The following is a 17489-nucleotide window of genomic DNA, read 5'->3' on the forward strand; positions in this document are numbered from 1 at the left end:
CAGGAAAGCTGCTGAGGAGGCACCTTCTGAGGCAGCAGCTCTGGAGACCCTTCACACCATGTCCAGGGCACAGGAGGTTCCGGGGGAAGCAGCAGCCCGGCCTTGTTTTCTATACACCGCGCTTCCCATCAGTTCCATTTGAAAAGCAGCCTGCTGCGCTCCCGACAGTCCGTGGGCCCTAGGGACACCGCGTCCTCGCTGCTCTACGGTGATTTTCAAAAAGCACATGCCTGGGGAGGGCCGGTGCCGCCAGGCCCTCCCCACGTTCCTGGTGAACGGGGCTGTGACACAGCCCGGCCGTCCGCATCAGTTCTGAGGCTGTTCACGTGCACTGCTCTCAAGAAAGCCCACCCTTCTTGCATGCACTTCCCCCAGCTTCATGTTTATCAACTGGGTAATTACATTCCTACTGCCCCACCCAGAGTCAGATCGCAAGTGTTAGACAAGTCAGGGTGACCCCGGCTCACTTTAAGCTGCCACTTCAACATGCAGGGACATTGCTACTCACAGCCACTCTCCACCTCCGCAGGCAACAGGAGCCTCAGACCTCCCAGAGCCACACAGGCCTCCTACAGATGCATTTCCTCCCTCCCTCCTCCAGAAGCGCCCTCGGGGCAGGCCGTCCGGCTGGACACAGGAGTGAGGAGGGCAGGCCGTCCCCGCCTCAGGGAGTGAAGCTCTAGGCTCTGCACCCAGTGGCCCTGGCTTCCACCTTGTCCTGTCACAGGCTGGCCCCCGCTTCAGTCCCACAGGCTGTTCTGAAACCTACAGTCCAACCAGATTCTCACAAGGGGAACAGTGTTTGGCTTCATAACACACAATTCTATTTCCCATTACAGGTCCAGAGTACAACAAAATTAGTCACTTTTATTTAAAAGAAACATTACAAATAAGTGTGCAAAATTAAACATGATTAAATACACATAAAAGGAACATGCATACTTTACATCAAAATCCACATACAAAGTTAGCTGATTACATGACAGTGACAGTAAAGGAACTGAAGGAACTGGCAAAACCAAGAACTTGCTGCTACGCAGGTTTTATATGTTTGCAATCCGAAATCAAAACCATAAAATAGAGTTTCTTTAACGGGAATTTAAGAAAATTAAATATCTATCCCAAGTAGCTGACAATATAGAGCCCATAACCTATTTTAGTTACCAAATGTTAAAAAAAAGTTATGCGCCTTTCCTTCCCACAATGTTAGTGTGTAGCTATTCTTATAAATGAGGGGAGGGGAGACGGTGGACGTGGGGGCTTGGAGGCCAGACCAAGGCGTTGCCCTCCACGCCAGCGGGAACTGCAGCGGGCCCTCCCAGACCCTGCTCTGGCAGAGGACCCCGCAGTGAAAGGATGTTTCCCCCACAACAAATGTTCACAGTCCGTGCATCACTCTGCTGTGTCCTACACATAACCGGGAAACAGATTTAACCCAGAATGTGACCAGGAGACCCCGCGCCCCTGCCCCGCACACGCCTGAGGTCTGACGGCCTGGCTTCTAGGGCAGCCTGGTGTCTGCCGCGTTCCAATGGCCCCAACAGAGACGGGGACGCCACACACGGGCACAGATGACCACGCTGCAGGTTTGGAGAAGACCACGGGCTGGGCTCACGCGAGGGGAACGTTCTCTCTACAGCGTCAGGTCGTTTTTCTTCATGTTCGGACGGGAGAAGGAATTCCTTTCTCCTTTTCTAAGGCAAGCTGCTGGTGTTCTATTTAAATCTGCTTCTAATGTAAGAACTTACGTTTGCACACTTGTTCGCTTCCCCGCTGCAGACTCAGTAAGAACGACGGAATCTGTTGCAAAAACAAACTTGAACTCGTCCACCCTCTCAGCCCAGTCCCCAGGTCTGTATGGAGCCCCTGTCAGTGTGAGACGCTATGGAGCCACTGAAGTGAACGTCACAGCTGAACTCACGGGGACAGCCACGGCCACTCGAACTGGTCACAGCCACTGAGTACCTACGGTGCCTTGATGATGATTCTCTCTTTAATACTGGAAATGGGAGTCCTTAGGAAAGCAGACAACCACATATGGCTTTGAGACCAAGGTCCCTGGGCAGCCCCTCCAGCCCGTGGCCCAGGAGGCCCCTGGGGCGCTGGCACCAGCCCCGAGAGCCTGAAGGCGGCAGGTGGTGGGTGCTGTGGCGCTCCAGGCTGGAGTCACAGCTTGTCATCGGTCATCTCTAGAAACTGCGCGTAGACATCCCGGATGCACTCCCCCTTGGGGTTGAACAGGAATTTGTAGTAGCTGCCGTCTGCACAAATTGCTGGGATAGAAGGAGACCATTTTACCCGCGTTTCTTTCCCCCAAAGTTAAAAGCAACGAGTCCCACTGAGCTGAACTGCAAACAGTCTCTTGGAGCCAGGCAGCTGCTCTGAAAGCCCCAAAAGGCCCCAGGTCCCCACTGAGTGCACTCGGCACCGTGGCTGGGCGTCCCGACTGTCTTGGGGTGAACATCTAGTCACCTAGTGTTGGCTACAGGGTAAGAAACATTCTTTGGTCATCTATACAAACACTGGAAGACCCGTCCCAGTGATTTCCTGGGGAGACTGGAGGGATGGGATGGGGGCTGAAGACATCCCAAATGGCCGTGCAGACCATAAGCCAGACACACTGAGCCCACAGGAGAAATAAGGGGAACTGGGAGGCCATCGGTGCCACAGCGCGGCGGTGGGAATTCTATGGGAAGTTGGGTCCGAGGCTCAGTGGATGTAGCCCAGGTGGGATGGGCTGGGACGTTCCCTCCAGGAAGGACCACTCACCAATGACGGCGTTTGGCTCTGTTCCAAAGGCACAAATGCACGGAGAGCCTGAGGGAACCTGAAATTTGGAGAAACTCCACTTGGAACTGAAGTATTTTGGAAGGAAACTGGCTGAGGCCAAACTGTGAAGATAAAAAAAGAAAGGGTGGTTGCATCCACAAAAGTTTACAGGAAAAAAAAAAATCACCTGCTTAAACTCAGAATGCTGCTGAAAATATTAAAATGCTATTTCATATAGTTTGAGCTTTAATGAATTTTTTTTTGCCATTATTGACAAAGCCTGTTGTACGATTTTATTTTTAAATTCAATTTTTGCTTTTAATTTTTTTTTTTTTTTTTGAGATGGAGTCTTACTCTGTCGCCCAGGCTAGAGTGCAGGGGCGCGATCTCGGCTCATTACAAGCTCCGCCTCCCGGGTTCAAGTGATTCTCCTGCCTCAGCCTCCCAAGTAGCTGGGACTACAGGTGCCTGCCACCACGCCCGGCTAGTTTTTGTAGTTTTAGTAGAGACGGGGTTTCACCATGTTGGCCAGGCTGGTCTCGAACTCCTGACCTCAGCTTATCTGCCCACATTGGCCTCCCAAAGAGCTGGGATTATAGGTGTGAGCCACTGTGCCCAGTCTGCACTGATTTTTAAACCCCAAGAAATATCAATCAGATGAAAAAGATTTCAGCACTGATAGCATGTGAGGTCTATCCACACTGCTTTGCTGGCATCGGGGCGTCTGTGTACACTGCCCTGATGACATGTGGGGTCTATCCACACTGCCCTGCTGGCGTGGGGGGGTCCCGTCCTGTCCACACAAACAACAGGGACTCCTTTCATCCTTGAGCTTTTCCCACCAGCAGGCACCCTAACACCTACCTGGACTGTTTATTCCTTTTTGGATCTTCAGCTGCAAAAATATGCACTGTGCCGTGGTCGCTGGATACGCAGATGAGGGATGCGTCCTGATTGAAGTTAATGCTGCAGAGAAAACCAGCACAGCTCAGTTGTGTGTGGATGTGGGCAGAGACTTAACCCACAGCACTTGTCAACGCCGCGGAAGACCTCAACATTCCCACTCTGGAGGTGCCGATTCTGAATATGGCCCTTTCTATAACAAGCTGACAACCATCCCCACAGCACCACAGGTTGAAGCCACAAAGCCACAGCCACCATCCAGTGTATCACGGCAAGAATCTTCCTCGGGTGCCCCACAAATGCAGCTGGCGGCTGTGTCTCTGGGAGAGGCAAGGGGCTTCCTGCAGACCACCCCCCACAAGCCACTCGGGGCTGCTCTCAGGAGACTCAGGTGAGAAACACAATGGCCCCAGAAGGTGCAGGCTGCCCCTATGGAGGTCACCTGCGCTGGGGCAGGCATTGGCCGCGTGCTGTCTGTTCTGGGAGCAGACAGGCGTGTGCTCTGCACACTGCAAGGCCCAGGACCTCCCTCCTTCCTTCCCTCCCTCCCCCCTCCCTCCCTTCCTTTCCTTCCTTTCTTTCTTTCTTTTGAGACAGAGTCTCGCTTTGTTGCCCAGGCTGGAGTGCAGTGGCACGACCCTGGCTCACTGCAACCTCCACCTCCCAGGTTCAAGCGATCCTCCTGCCTCAGCCTCCTGAGTAGCTGCGATTACAGGCACACGTCACCACGCCCAGCTAATTTTTGTATTTTTAGTACAGACGGGGTTTTGCCATGTTGGCCAGGCTGGTCTTGAACTCCTGACCTCAGGTGATCCACCTGCCTTAGCCTCCCAAAGTGCTGGGATTACAGGCGGGAGCTGCCACACCTGGCTAAATTAATTACATTTTCATCTCAAAGACCCAAATGCTGCTCAATACTAGCCAAGGGGGAGGCACCAGGCCTCCTGGCCATGGCCACAGGGCATGAGATCCTACCCAAGTAGGGCTTCAGCATGAGACACCCGGGGGCTGCAGGGACACCACTGTGGGGCGGCAGTGTAGCCTCTCAGACTCTAACAGGCTGGAATCAGACAAACCAACACGGACTCCAGCATCGCCTTAAACACAAGCCGGAGCGCTGGTGAAGAGGTGACACTGGCAGAAACACCAGAAAGACTAAAAGTAACAGGAATGAACCCGAGCCCGCCAGCCAGGGCAGCAGCGCGACCCCTCTACAAAAACACAACAACTGGCCTGGCGTGTACACAACTGTGGTCCCTGCTACTCAAGAGGCCGAGGCAGGAGAATCGCATGAGCCCAGGAGGTCGGGGCTGTAGTGAGCCGTGACAGCGTCACTGCAGTCCAGCCTGGGCAACAGGGCAAGACCTTGCCTCAAAACAAAAACAACAAAAACCCCAAAAACCAACAACAACAACAAAACCCAGCAAATACTGATCAATGTGGACGCAGGGTTAATTACGACATTTTCTACTTTTGGGTAATTTCCCACGATAACAACTTATAATTAATCCCAATTTAAAAAGCTGAACCCAACCCCCTAGCAGCCCAGCATTCTCCTTCCTCTAGCCTTACGGGGTAGAGGGTGCCTGCTCCCACCCCGTCTCCCACACCCCAAAGGCCCATTTCCGTGCTGTTCGCCCAAAGCTCTTCTCCGGTGAAGCTGGGGGTGCCCTTACCAGTAAATATTGGCGGCTTGGGAGCCTCTTCGCAGCTCCTGGATTAAATGCCCTGATGAAGTATCAAATATTCTTATAAGGGTCCCCTTTGAAAAACAGTGAAGTGTTTCGTTATCAAAGATTCAAAACGTTTCCGTTAGTTTTTGAAATGATTTACATTCACAAACCCATTAGTCCACACAAGCCTTCCTCAGACTGACCCACATCATCTAATACTTAACGTTCTCCTCCAACTGCCAGCACACAGCCATGCCCCTGAGAAGGAGCTGGTTGGTGGCTCCCGGTGCCACAGCACTGGGCACAAGTCGAGAGAGGCTTCAGGAGACAACCCCCTGACTGGGCAGTGTGGACTGACCCTGGACGCCTGACCCCTGGCTGACACCCAGGAGGAACACCCAGGCCCAGGCTCCCTGCTCCTGCTACATGGTGTGCTCATCTGAGAAGCATGTTCGAATCCTAACTCCCCCAGATAGCTAGGAAAAGCAGCACGGGAATCCTGCCATCAAAAAGGTGAGGCAAAATAAATAATAATAAAATAAAAGGACTTAAAACCATTCACGTCAGCCACTGGCTTTCCCAAGAGGTGCCCAAGACCTCGGGTGCCCGGGGGCGTTTTTCACATTTCCTCCAGAACGAGGACGACTCTTCAGCTGATTCTGACAGCTGGGAAAACGAGAACTGTTGCATCTTTTGTCGAACACTCTTTGACAACATCCAACAAAAAATCTGTAATCCTTCAACCCAGCAGCCCCTACCGGGAGTTCAGTAAGGAGGCAGCTTGTGGGGGACAAGGCGGGAGTAGCTCTGTAGGGTGACTGCCCACAGCACGGGATGGGTCACGGATGTTGCAAGGCTCTGTGTAATCCCATCTACCGGCTAACCCAGAGGGCACTGCTGAGCTAAGAAAGCAGGAAGCAGAGAAGCATCCACATTCGTAACAGGGAGATAAAGAAGAAAAAGTTGCAGGGAGGTGGGGATGGAGAATCTAAAGGTAAAAAAGATAAGAAAAAATTTATCAAAAATATAGAGGAACCATATTTTTAATTCATACAAAGTTATATATATTTTCTTGATAATACAATACCATTCTAAAAAATACTACCTAAAGGGCCGGGCGCGGTGGCTCACGCCTGTAATCCCAGCACTTTGGGAGGCCGAGACGGGCGGATCACCTGAGGTCAGGAGTTCGAGACCAGCCTGACCAACATGGTGAAACCCCGTTTCTACTAAAAATACAAAAATTAGCCAGGCATGATGGCAGGTGCCTGTCATCCCAGCTACTCGGGAGGTGGAGGCAGGAGAATCGCCTGAACCTGGGAGGCGGAGGTGGCAGTCAGCCGAGATCGCACCACTGCACTCCAGCCTGGACGACAGATCAAAACTCAATCTCAAAAAACAAAACAAAACAAAACAAAAACAAACTACCTAGAAATAACTAAACCTGCTCTCAGCTGTGTCCCAGGAGTGAGCGGGACGCGCCCCAAGCCACGTGTCCCCACGTGCTGAGGAGGGACCCTGGTGCTGGCACCATGTCAAAGGGTAGGACAGGGCCCCCACACCGAACCTCCGCGGACAGTGCCCACAAATGGATCCCGTCACTGGCTTGTGGTCTCACCTCCTTCACAATTTATAATTTCCTACAAAGCAACACTGGGCTTGCAGTCTGCAATGAAAACTATAGTAAAAGATACCAATTTTCTTTGTAAAAATCTAAATTCAGGCAAAAAGAAGTATAAAGAATCCCAGATTTAAAATTATTTTAAAAAGTTAACAGTTCTTCTGATCTCACACCTTAAAAGACAATGTGTCCAATATGTCAATATTTTAAGTTATAATCTGGTGGTAATTCAATGAAGACATGTAACTAAGCAGGTAAAAAGGGTTTGGAGCTGTCTGTTCTCAGGCTGTGAAGACAGAAACACAGAAACTGAGTGGTTCTGCAAAATCTACAACAACATGACAAAGCTGTCATGTCTGATTCTTCTAATAAACTTGGATGTGTATGTATTTTTGTTTCTTTATTTTTTGAGACGGAGTCTCACTCTGTCACCTGGGCTGGAGTGCAGTGGCATGATCTCGGCTCACTACAACCTCCACCTCCTGGGTTCAAGTGATTCTCCTGCCTTAGTCTTCTCAGTAGCTGGGATTAGAGGCACACACCACTATGCCTGGTTAATTTTTGTATTTTCAGTAGAGACGGGATTTCACCATCTTGGCCAGGCTGGTCTCAAACTCCTGACCTCAAGTGATCCGCTCGCCTTGGCCTCCCAAATTGCTGGGATTACAGGTGTGAGCCACTGCCCCTGGCCCTGTTTCTTTGGTTTATCATATTTTACAAGGCACTGCTTTGTAAATAATTGGAAATAAAACCAGTCCCTGGGCACAAGACGACCTGTGAAGACTTCAACCTCTCCGGTGACATGACCAGCCAGGTCCACAGGCCCCTGAGGGGCTCCAGGTTGGGGCAGGCCCACCGCCTTGTGAGTCTTGATACAGGGAGTGGCCATTTTGCTAAGCCTGCTGCTCCAGGAGGCACAACGCCAACAAGGTGAGGGGCACACTTACTTTCTCAGATGCAGTTGCAATTCTTGTTCCCTGCAGGTTGAGTGCAATGCAGCTCAGGACACCCTCGTGTGCAGGAATGTCCACTGGTGGCTTCTCCGTGCTGGCCAGGTCCACGAGCTGCACATGGCCCGTGTGTGTGCCCGGGAAGGCCAGGAGGGAGTTATTACTATTGGGACAAAGGACACAGAGGCCTGCATGGAGACAGAGGACACCAATCAAGAACTGCCTTTGATTTCTCGCAGCCAAAGTCCACTTTCTGCCCGAATTCTCCGAAAAAACAGATGCATATCATTTATATCAGAACCACAAATTCAATTTAGACTTTTCATTGTAAAGAGTATGAGAGGGCTAAGCAAAGCTACCTCGCATGAGACTTCCTCATAATCAAGACATGTGCTGAATAACTCTACCAACCGTCCGTCCGTCATGGTACGTGCTACCAAAAACGCAATGTGAAACTGATCACTTTACCAACCGTCCATCCGTCCGTCATGGTACGCGGTACCGAAAACGCAATGTGAAACTGATCACTTTACCATCTGGGGCACTTCCCAAAAGATCTCAAAAGGCAAGAACCACAGGACCGGCCGGGCACGGTGGCTCAAGCCTGTAGTCCCAGCACTTTGGGAGGCCGAGACGGGCGGATCACGAGGTCAGGAGATCGAGACCATCCTGGCTAACACGGTGAAACCCCGTCTCTACTAAAAAATACAAAAAACTAGCCGGGCGAGGTGGCGGCGTCTGGTCTGTAGTCCCAGCTACTCGGGAGGCTGAGGCAGGAGAATGGCGTAAACCCGGGAGGCGGAGCTTGCAGTGAGCTGAGATCCGGCCACTGCACTCCAGCCTGGGAGACAGAGCGAGACTCCGTCTCACAAAAAAAAAAAAAAAAAGGCAAGAACCACAGGACCACAGGGAAAGATGTTCCGCCAGTTCTCAGAGAAATGCAAACTAAAACCACAAGGAGATGCCGTTACCAGTGAGATATCATCACACACGCACGGAACGGCTATAGCTAGAGAGACCGACAATGCAGGAACACTCATAAATCAAGGATGAGATGCAGGAGGACACACGGCCACTCTGGAAAATAGATGGCCGCATTTTATAGAGTCAGACGCAACCACAACATGGCCGCGACCCGACAGCTGAACCCTCAGTGTCAACGCAAGGGAAACAAAACGACCCACACAATGGCTGCTACGGAAACATGTGCGGCACTCCTTCATAACAGCCAAAAATGGCCAGAGACCAATAAAGTCACACACAGAGGACAAATACATGTAAAAACCACATATACACACACACAAGACAAATACATGTAAAAAACACACACAGAGATCAAATACATGTGGAAAAAAAACACACACAGAGGACAAATACATGTAAAAAACAAAACCCGAGGGTTGAGTGGGGAGAGGACTGTCCCAAGTTTTCCAGGAGATGAGACTGTTCTTTTTTTCTTTAGAGTCTCACTGTTGCCCAGGCTGGACTGCTGTGGCGCAATCTCGGCTTACTGCAACCTCTGCCTCCTGGGTTCAAGTGATTCTCTTGCCTCAGCCTCCCGAGTAGCTAGGATTACAGGTGCCGCCACCACGCCTGGCTAGTTTTTTGTATTTTCAGTAGAGACGGGATTTCACTATGTTAGCCAGGATGGTCTCAAACTCCTGACCTTGTGATCTGCCGCCTCGGCCTCCAAAAGTGCTGGGATTACAAGCTTGAGCCACTACGCCTGGCCACAAATGGTATTTATTTATTTATTTATTTTTATTTATTTTTTGAGACAGAGTCTGGCTCTGTCACCCAGGCTGGAGTGCAGTGGCATGATCTCGGCTCACTGCAAGCTCCGCCTCCCAGGTTCACGCCATTCTCCTGCCTCAGCCTCCTGAGTAGCTGGGACCCTAGGCGCCCGCCACCACACCCGGCTAATTTTTTTGTATTTTTAGTAGAGACGGGGTTTAACTGTGTTAGCCAGGATGGTCTCGATCTCCTGACCTCGTGATCTGCCCGCCTCGGCCTCCCAAAAGTGCTGGGATTACAGGCGTGAGCCACCGCGCCTGGCCAAGAATGGTATTCTTAAAACGAGTGAGTTTTATGTAAATTTTACCCCAACAAAGCCAGGGGCAAAACCTCAAAATTTAAAGAGATATGAAGATGGTACAACAAATGAAAAAGTCAAACACAATCAGTCCTCCAATTCAGAAGACAAGGGAAGGAAATGTTTGAGCCCAGAACTCAGTGGCTCCCAATGTGGTGAAAACACAGGTTCCTGGTTCACTGTGGAGGTCCTGAGAGGCCACAATCACTGGGTGGGAGGGGACAGGGCCCCCACTCTGTGACTCTGGTCAGAAGGGAGTTTTGGGGTGCTGAGCTGTGGGCCCTGGAAGGTCAGTCTCCTCTGGAGGCCCCTCTGTGCTCAGGACTGCTCTCGCCAAGGTACCCTGCTCAGAAAGAGACCTGCTCGGAGCAGGGAGTGCCCAGGACAGGCGCCCCCGTCTGCTCAGTTCCTCACCTTTGGGGTTGTAGCAGGTTTCGAAGACGTGCAGCTGATGGGGATTGTGTGTGAATGTGAACACCTTAATCATGGAGTCCAAAACCACCACAATTCTGCAAAGAAAAACATGATCAGAGCTGCTTTCCTCCAAAGTCAAACCCAAACATTTTATGCTCCTGTTCTTCTCATACTGAAACTGAGAGACACTGGAAATACCACACAGAAAAGGATCATTCCTGAAGAAAAACCTCTGGAGGCAGGAACCAGTGCAAGGCCTGGAGGCGAGTGCACGCAGGCTGGCTCTGCCGAGGGAGTGCTTCTCGCCCGGGTGGAGGCCAGCCTAAGAGACGTCTCTGAGGTTCACAGAGACATCATCAAACATTTCATCCTAGGTTCAGAACCGAGCAAAACACACAGCAGAAGCGGTATTTTTATGCTCCTGCGTCTGGAAAAAATAAGAAAAGTCTGAAAGCAGAAGTTCCTAGATCTGGCTCAAGCGTTTGCATTATTATTATTATTTTTTTAATAGACAGAGTCTTACTTTGTTGCTCAGGCTGGAGTGCAGTGCACGACCTCGGCTCACTGCAACCTCCACCCCCGAGTTCAAGCAATTCTCCTGCCTCAGTCTCCCAAGTAGCTGGGATTACAGGTGCACCTCCATGTCCAGCTAATTTTTGTATTTTTAGTAGAGATGGGGTACAGGCTGGTCTCTAACTCCTGACCTCATGATCTGCCCTCCTCAGCCTCCCAAACGGCCGGGATTACAGGCATGAGCCACGGTGCCCGGTGACATCTGCATTACTAAGGGCCTTTAAATACTGATGTTATTAAAATGACAAACCCACACAAAAATGCAGGAAAGCTGGCCGGGTGCAGTGGCTCATGCCTGTAATCCCAGCACTTTGGGAGGCCGAGGCGCACGGATCATGAGGTCAAGAGATTGAGACCATCCTGGCCAACATGGTGAAACCCTGTCTTTACTAAAAATACAAAAATCAGCCAGGCATGGTGGCTCACACCTGTAATCCCAGCACTTTGGGAGGCCGAGGCGGGCAGATCACCAGGTCAGGAGATGGAGACCATGCTGGCTAACACAGTGAAACTCTGTCTCTACTAAAAATACAAAAAAATCAGCCAGGCGTTGTGGCAGGAGCCTGCAGTCCCAGCTAATCAGGGGGCTGAGGCAGGAATTGCTTGAACCCGGGAGGTGGAGCTTGCAGTAAGCCGAGATCACGCCACTGCACTCCAGCCTGGGTAACAGAGAGAGAGAGAGAGAGAGACTCTGTCTCAAAAAATAATAATAATAAAAATTAAAATTAAAACAAAACAAAACAAAACAAAACAAAAATAAGCCAGGGGTGGTGGCGTGCGCCTGTAGTCCCAGCTACTTGGGAGGCTGAGGCAGGAATTGCTTGAACCCGGGAGGCGGAGCTTGCAGTGAGCTGAGACTGTGCCACTGCACTCCAGCCTGGCAACAGAGCAAGACTCTATCTCAAAAAAAAAAAAAAAAAGAAACAAAAACAAAAAAAAAGCAGGGAGGTGAAATGACCTCTGTTTACATCCAACTTGCTCGGCCGCTGTCCTCCCACAGCCGACAGAGATGGAAATCCTAGAGTAAAATATGTAAATCATATTAAATAAAAACCCAAATGAACGAACTCTGTGCTGTTTTGCTCCATGTACTAGGACAAACTTCCATATTCCCCCTAAATGCCCCTGAGGCCGTGGCTGACAGAGCCACCTGCCACTTTCAGTACAGAAAATTCCATTTTCCTTTACCCTCAAATCGAAAACCTTCACTGAGAGGCAGCATTTGGCAAAGCAGGGGCTACAAGCAAAGTTAATTCAAGGCTCCAAACTCATGTCCTCAGCTCTGCACAGGTCAGAATGGGACAGAACTCACCATGGCGAGACCCACTGCCTGGTCCACTGTGGCACATGTCATCCACGCCCACCACCTACTTACCTCCAGTGGAGCCCCGAAAACAAATACAATTCGCTGCCTTTCTTGCAGCAATATAAATAATCCTTATATCCTTTGGGTCATAAAAACCAGGGCCAACATTTTAATACATAATTTCCTAAACATTTTTCTGCCAGAAATAGAAAAGTATTTCAGCCATCTTTAGAGAAAGTGAAACTCCACTTCAAAAAGTTACTGACACCAAACCCACCTATCTCGTCGCAGTTTGACTGCCTTGACTTCTGTAGAAAATTCTATTTCAATAACAGTCTTCTTCTTCAAGTCATCCCAGATCATTACTGAAATATCAGAAAGAACAGATGAATGCAGTCATGAACAGGCCACGGTGCTGGGATGCAGAGATGCCAGCTTGACACCTAAGGTGGTTTCTCTTCCCACTGGCACGGCTGTGCCCAGCCCCAGGCCTCAGACACACACCCGCACCTGGGAGGCCTTGGGGTACAACTCAAACCAGGAGCTGTGCCAAGGATCTGCCCTTGAGCCCCTTCCCCACTCACAGCATCTCCCCTTCTTGGTAGCTGGCTGCCCACCTGCTCCTTCCCCGCCCGTTCCTCTCTCAGTGCACGCGGCCCAGTCCGGTCTCAGGCGACCACTGGCCTCACACACAGGCACGCGAAGCGCATTCATCTCCTCTCTGCCAACTCTTGCCTGGTTACTTTCCTCTCCCTGACCTTCCTGGATTCCACCCGACTGAGCCCACGGGCAAGCCTGACCAGAGACGTTAAAGTGCTGGAGATAAACCTGCATCAGGAAGGGAGGTTTCAGCTTTAAAGTGAAATCAGAGGGACACAAATCAGGGCCGAGTTTTTCACTCCACTCAAGGTCCTGAGTTGTTCTTGCTCTTTTTTTGTTTTTTTGAGACAGGGCCTCACTCTCTTGCCCAGGCTGGAGTGCAGTGGTGCGATCTTCACTCACTACAGCCTCGACCTCCCAGGCTCCAGAGATTCTCCCACGTTAGCTTCCCAAATGGCTGGGACTACAGACATGCACTACCATGCCCAGCTAAGTTTTATTTGGTAGAGGTGGGGTTTTACCATGTTGCCCAGGCTGGCCTCGAACTTCTGGGCTGACGTGATCCACCCGCCTCAACTTCCCAAAGTGCTAGGATTGCATGTGTGAGCCACTGCACCCAGCCCCTGCTCCTTTTTAAGTTCAAAATTTCTTCTGTCTTGTTTGCCTGCTAACATTGCAACATTCTATTAGGATAAATTAAGAGTTTGTGTTCTAAGGGCTAATGTACCATAAGCTTTAGGGATGAGAATGCCAACCAGCACCATGCTTCTGAAGAACTACAGGAGGGATGGGAGCAATGGCTCACGCCTGTGATCCCAGTGCTTTGGGAGGCTGGGGTGTGAGAGCCCTTGAGGCCAAGAGTTCAGGACCAGCCTGGGCAACATAGTGAGACTCCCATCACTGAAAAAAAAAGTTATTAAAAATTAGTCACAGCTACTCAGGTTGAGTCCAGGAGTCTGAGGTTGCAATGAGCTATAATCACCCCCACTGCACTCCAATCTGGGCAACAGAGGAAGACCCAGTCTCAAAAAAACACACCAAAAACACAGCCGGGCATGATGGCTCACACCTGCAATCCCAGCACTTTGGGAGGCAGAGGTGGGAGGATCAATGGAGCTCAGAGTTTGAGACCAGCGTGGGCAACATGTCGAAACACTCTCTACTAAAAACACAAAAAGTAGCCAGGTGTGGTGGGTGCTCCTGTCGTCTCAGCTACTTGGGAGGCTGAGGCAGAAGAATCACCTGAGCCTGAAGAGATCAAAGCTGTAGTAAGCCAGGATTACACAACTGCATTCCAGCCTGGGCAATACAGTGAGACCCTGTCTCAAAACTAAATAAATAAATAAAAATCAAGTTTACTAGTAAAAAAAAAAAAAAAAAGTACCTTTAGAAGCTACAAAAAGTACATGTACTCAAAAACGTGCTGAATACTGCTTTCTTCTAAGTCTGTGAAATTTCTAAGGCTTTTTCATCTCTTAGAAACTTTATAATGAGAATGAGACCTGAGATTATCTCATACAAATGGCTCCCTTGTTAGCACCTGGGGTCCCCCAGCAATGCCAGAGGTAAGGCAAGGGAAGCGGCCCTCGAGGCCGCCTGACTTCCACCTGTAAGCTTCCCTTCCTCCTTAATGGTCGATGAAGTTCTCCATGACAAGACACAGACCAAATCACCAGCAGGATTTCTGCCCATCCCCAATTAGCCAGGGCAAAGTCATTCTCCTGCAAAGCCTGCCCCGCTCTCTCTGTGGAACCTCTGCTGTCCCTTCTGGGTGGGCTCCTCCAGAGGACCCACAAGCCACAGGCCTCTGCCACTCTGGGCTGGGCTAGCTCTCAACTCTGCTTTGAAGCTGGCAGACTAACCTCGGACCTGTGAGACTACAGAACCGCTCAAACGCCAAGACCTCAACCCCTGTCTTCCACTGTTCTTCCTGCCAATAATCTCTTCCCATTTCATTTATCTGCTCCTAAATCCAAAACAAAAATAAACGTATCAGGCAGGGCCAGCCCTCACCTGAGTGTGGACTCTCTTCTGCACATTCATGTTCATGCAGTTCACGGGGCTCTGCTGAGAACTGTGAGCTGGGCCCCAAAGCCTGTCACGAGTCATCGAGAACCTTCTGCCTTTCCACACAATCCCTTTGTGCCTGATCTGGGCTGGGCTATTCTATTCCTAAGTACGTGGTCTCACCCAGATCCTAGTTCACCCGCTCACTTCCCACTTGGCATGCGGCACCCCCACAGCCCCATCCTGGTCTTGATTCTGAACTGCCTCCCTCACTGAGCCTCTCCTTCCTTCCCCACCTCCTTCCACCCCCGCAACCCACCACTGGGCTCCCACTCAGCCATCCTCCAAGACCACCGGCAGCCTTCAACGTCACCAGAACCAGACCGCTTTTCTCAGGCCTCCTCCCGCCTAGCACTGGGCTCCGATGAGGATGCTTGCTCCACTTTTCCTGCCTCTCCCCATCAACAAGGGCTTCCCACGCCTGCCCCATCCACCGGTGTCTCTTCAGTCACCTCATGCACTGCGTCCAGACCAGAACTTTCCCAAAACATAGATCTGACGGCATCTCCTTCCGGGCCACACGTTACCTGGCATTCGAGCCTCCCAGAGATCTGCCTCCCACCTACCGCCCCCAGCCCACCTCCCACCTACGGCCTCCTGCCTCCCACCTCTTCCGTGTTCTGCCCTCCACTCCTGGATGTTTTGCCTCGAGCCCTCTTTCCTCAACCAACAGCGAGGTTAAGCTGGCACGCGGCACACAGCTGTCAGGAAAGCTGTCCACTCCTCCCTCTACTTAAAAGGGCCAGAGCTCTTATGGCACACTGTCTGCACTCACACGCACGTACTCCCGCCCCAACAAAAATATCCTGAAACCCAGAGCCAAACTGGATTTTTGTTCTACGTGGCTATGAAACTAATGTTCCTTTAAGTCAATGGCTCTCAGTAAGAAAAAAAAAATCCTGGCCAGGCGCAGTAGCTCAAGTCTGTAATCCCAGCACTTTGGGAGGCCGAGACGGGCGGATCACGAGGTCAGGAGATCGAGACCATCCTGGCTAACACGGTGAAACGTCGTCTCTACTAAAAAATACAAAAAAAACTAGCCGGGCGAGGTGGCGGGTGACTGTAGTCCCAGCTACGCAGGAGGCTGAGGCAGGAGATGGCGTAAACCCAGGAGGCGGAGCTTGCAGTGAGCTGAGATCCGGCCACTGCAATCCAGCCCGAGCGACAGAGCAAGACTCCCTCTCAAAAAAAAAAAAAAAAAGAAGAAAAGAAAAAAAAATCCTTCTACCTTGCATTAAAATGAATTCATGACACTTATGATGTCAACCTAAGGTGCAGCGGGCCCGTTTTCTGTTTACTGACTGACCGAAAAGCACGTGTTCTATGACAACTCGAGCGAGGGACGCTCTTCAGGTGCTCCTTACGGGAACAGAGACCTGGCGCCCTCTCCACCTGCTTCCTCCCCAGCGACCAGTCCTGGATATTTCACAGAACTGCTAGGGAAAATCACACGTGGCCACAAACATAAACACATTCAAAAAAAGACTGGGATACATGAGGCATGATTCTTAAACACACAATTACAGTACCTTTGTTGGGAGGGTATTTCGGCTTTTTTCCACCACCAACTAAAGCTAAATAGTTGCAGCGAAATAACATTTCAACATGGCCAACTCCTCCTTCCAGAAATTCTGAAATGATAGTTTTAAAAAGACAAATGTTACAAGTTAATATGTATATTTTACAATAAAAAAAAAAAGAGAAACTCAAGACAGGTAACGTAGTAATTTTCTTTTTTTTGTAAGAGACAAGATCTCACTGTGTTGCCCAGGCTGGAGTGCAGTAGCTCTTCACAGGTACAATCACAGCTCACCGCAGCCTTCAACTCCTGGGCTCACATGATCCTCCTGCCTCAGCCTCCCAAGTAAGCTGGGAATACAGGACTTTTTTTTTTGAGATGGAGTCTTGCTCTGTCACCCAGGCTAGAATGTGGTGGCACGATCTCAGCTCACTGCAACCTCCACCTCCTGGGTTCAACCCACTCTCCTGCCTCAGCCTCCCCAGGTAGCTGGGACTACAGGCATGCACCACCATGCCCAGCTAATTTTTGTATTTTTAGTAGAGATGGGGTTTCACCATGTTGGCCAGGCTGATCTCAAACTCCTCAAGTGATCCACCTGCCTTGGCCTCCCAAAGTGCTGGGATTACAGACATGAGCCACCGTGCTTGGCCTACAGAACTCATTTTTAATCAGCAATTTATATCTAACTATCATCAGAAATGAGAAAGGTGACCGGCTAAAAAAAATAGTGCTAGGTTTCCAACTTCTCTCAGCGTACTGTCGTCATGTTCACTGTTTCATAAAGGCTGAGCACACAACACCCCAGGAAGCTAACTCAGAAAAACGTGTGAAATACTTGAATCCATATTTCAAGAGATGGCAAAACCTGTAAACTCCAAGAAAGCATCCTAAACCCACAAACTCCAAGAAAGCATCCTAAACCCGCAAACTCCAAGAAAGCATCCTAAACCCGCAAACTCCAAGAAAGCATCCTAAACCCACAAACTCCAAGAAAGCATC

The 17489-nt window shown here is 50.4% G+C and overlaps 1 protein-coding gene across 2 annotated transcripts in view; it reads right to left on the reverse strand.

Annotated features, from left to right (window-relative positions):
* Positions 1 to 833: 833 nt before the first annotated feature.
* The window catches only part of WDR45B (WD repeat domain 45B), a 33589-nt gene continuing 16933 nt past the window's right edge, over positions 834 to 17489 (reverse strand). Inside the window, exons 3-10 of one of the 2 annotated variants that reach the window (XM_023194078.1) lie at positions 16498 to 16599; positions 12579 to 12666; positions 10423 to 10517; positions 7914 to 8104; positions 5349 to 5434; positions 3634 to 3735; positions 2770 to 2891; positions 834 to 2273 (exon numbers count right to left, since the gene is read on the reverse strand). In XM_023194078.1, the coding sequence (XP_023049846.1) occupies positions 2167 to 2273; positions 2770 to 2891; positions 3634 to 3735; positions 5349 to 5434; positions 7914 to 8104; positions 10423 to 10517; positions 12579 to 12666; positions 16498 to 16599 (893 nt within the window). In that variant the 3' untranslated portion in view covers positions 834 to 2166. The other variant, XM_023194079.2, reaches the window with a different exon arrangement.

This window comes from Piliocolobus tephrosceles, chromosome 16 (genome assembly GCF_002776525.5).
Source record: "Piliocolobus tephrosceles isolate RC106 chromosome 16, ASM277652v3, whole genome shotgun sequence".
In the NCBI taxonomy this organism is placed as follows: Eukaryota; Metazoa; Chordata; class Mammalia; order Primates; family Cercopithecidae; genus Piliocolobus; species Piliocolobus tephrosceles.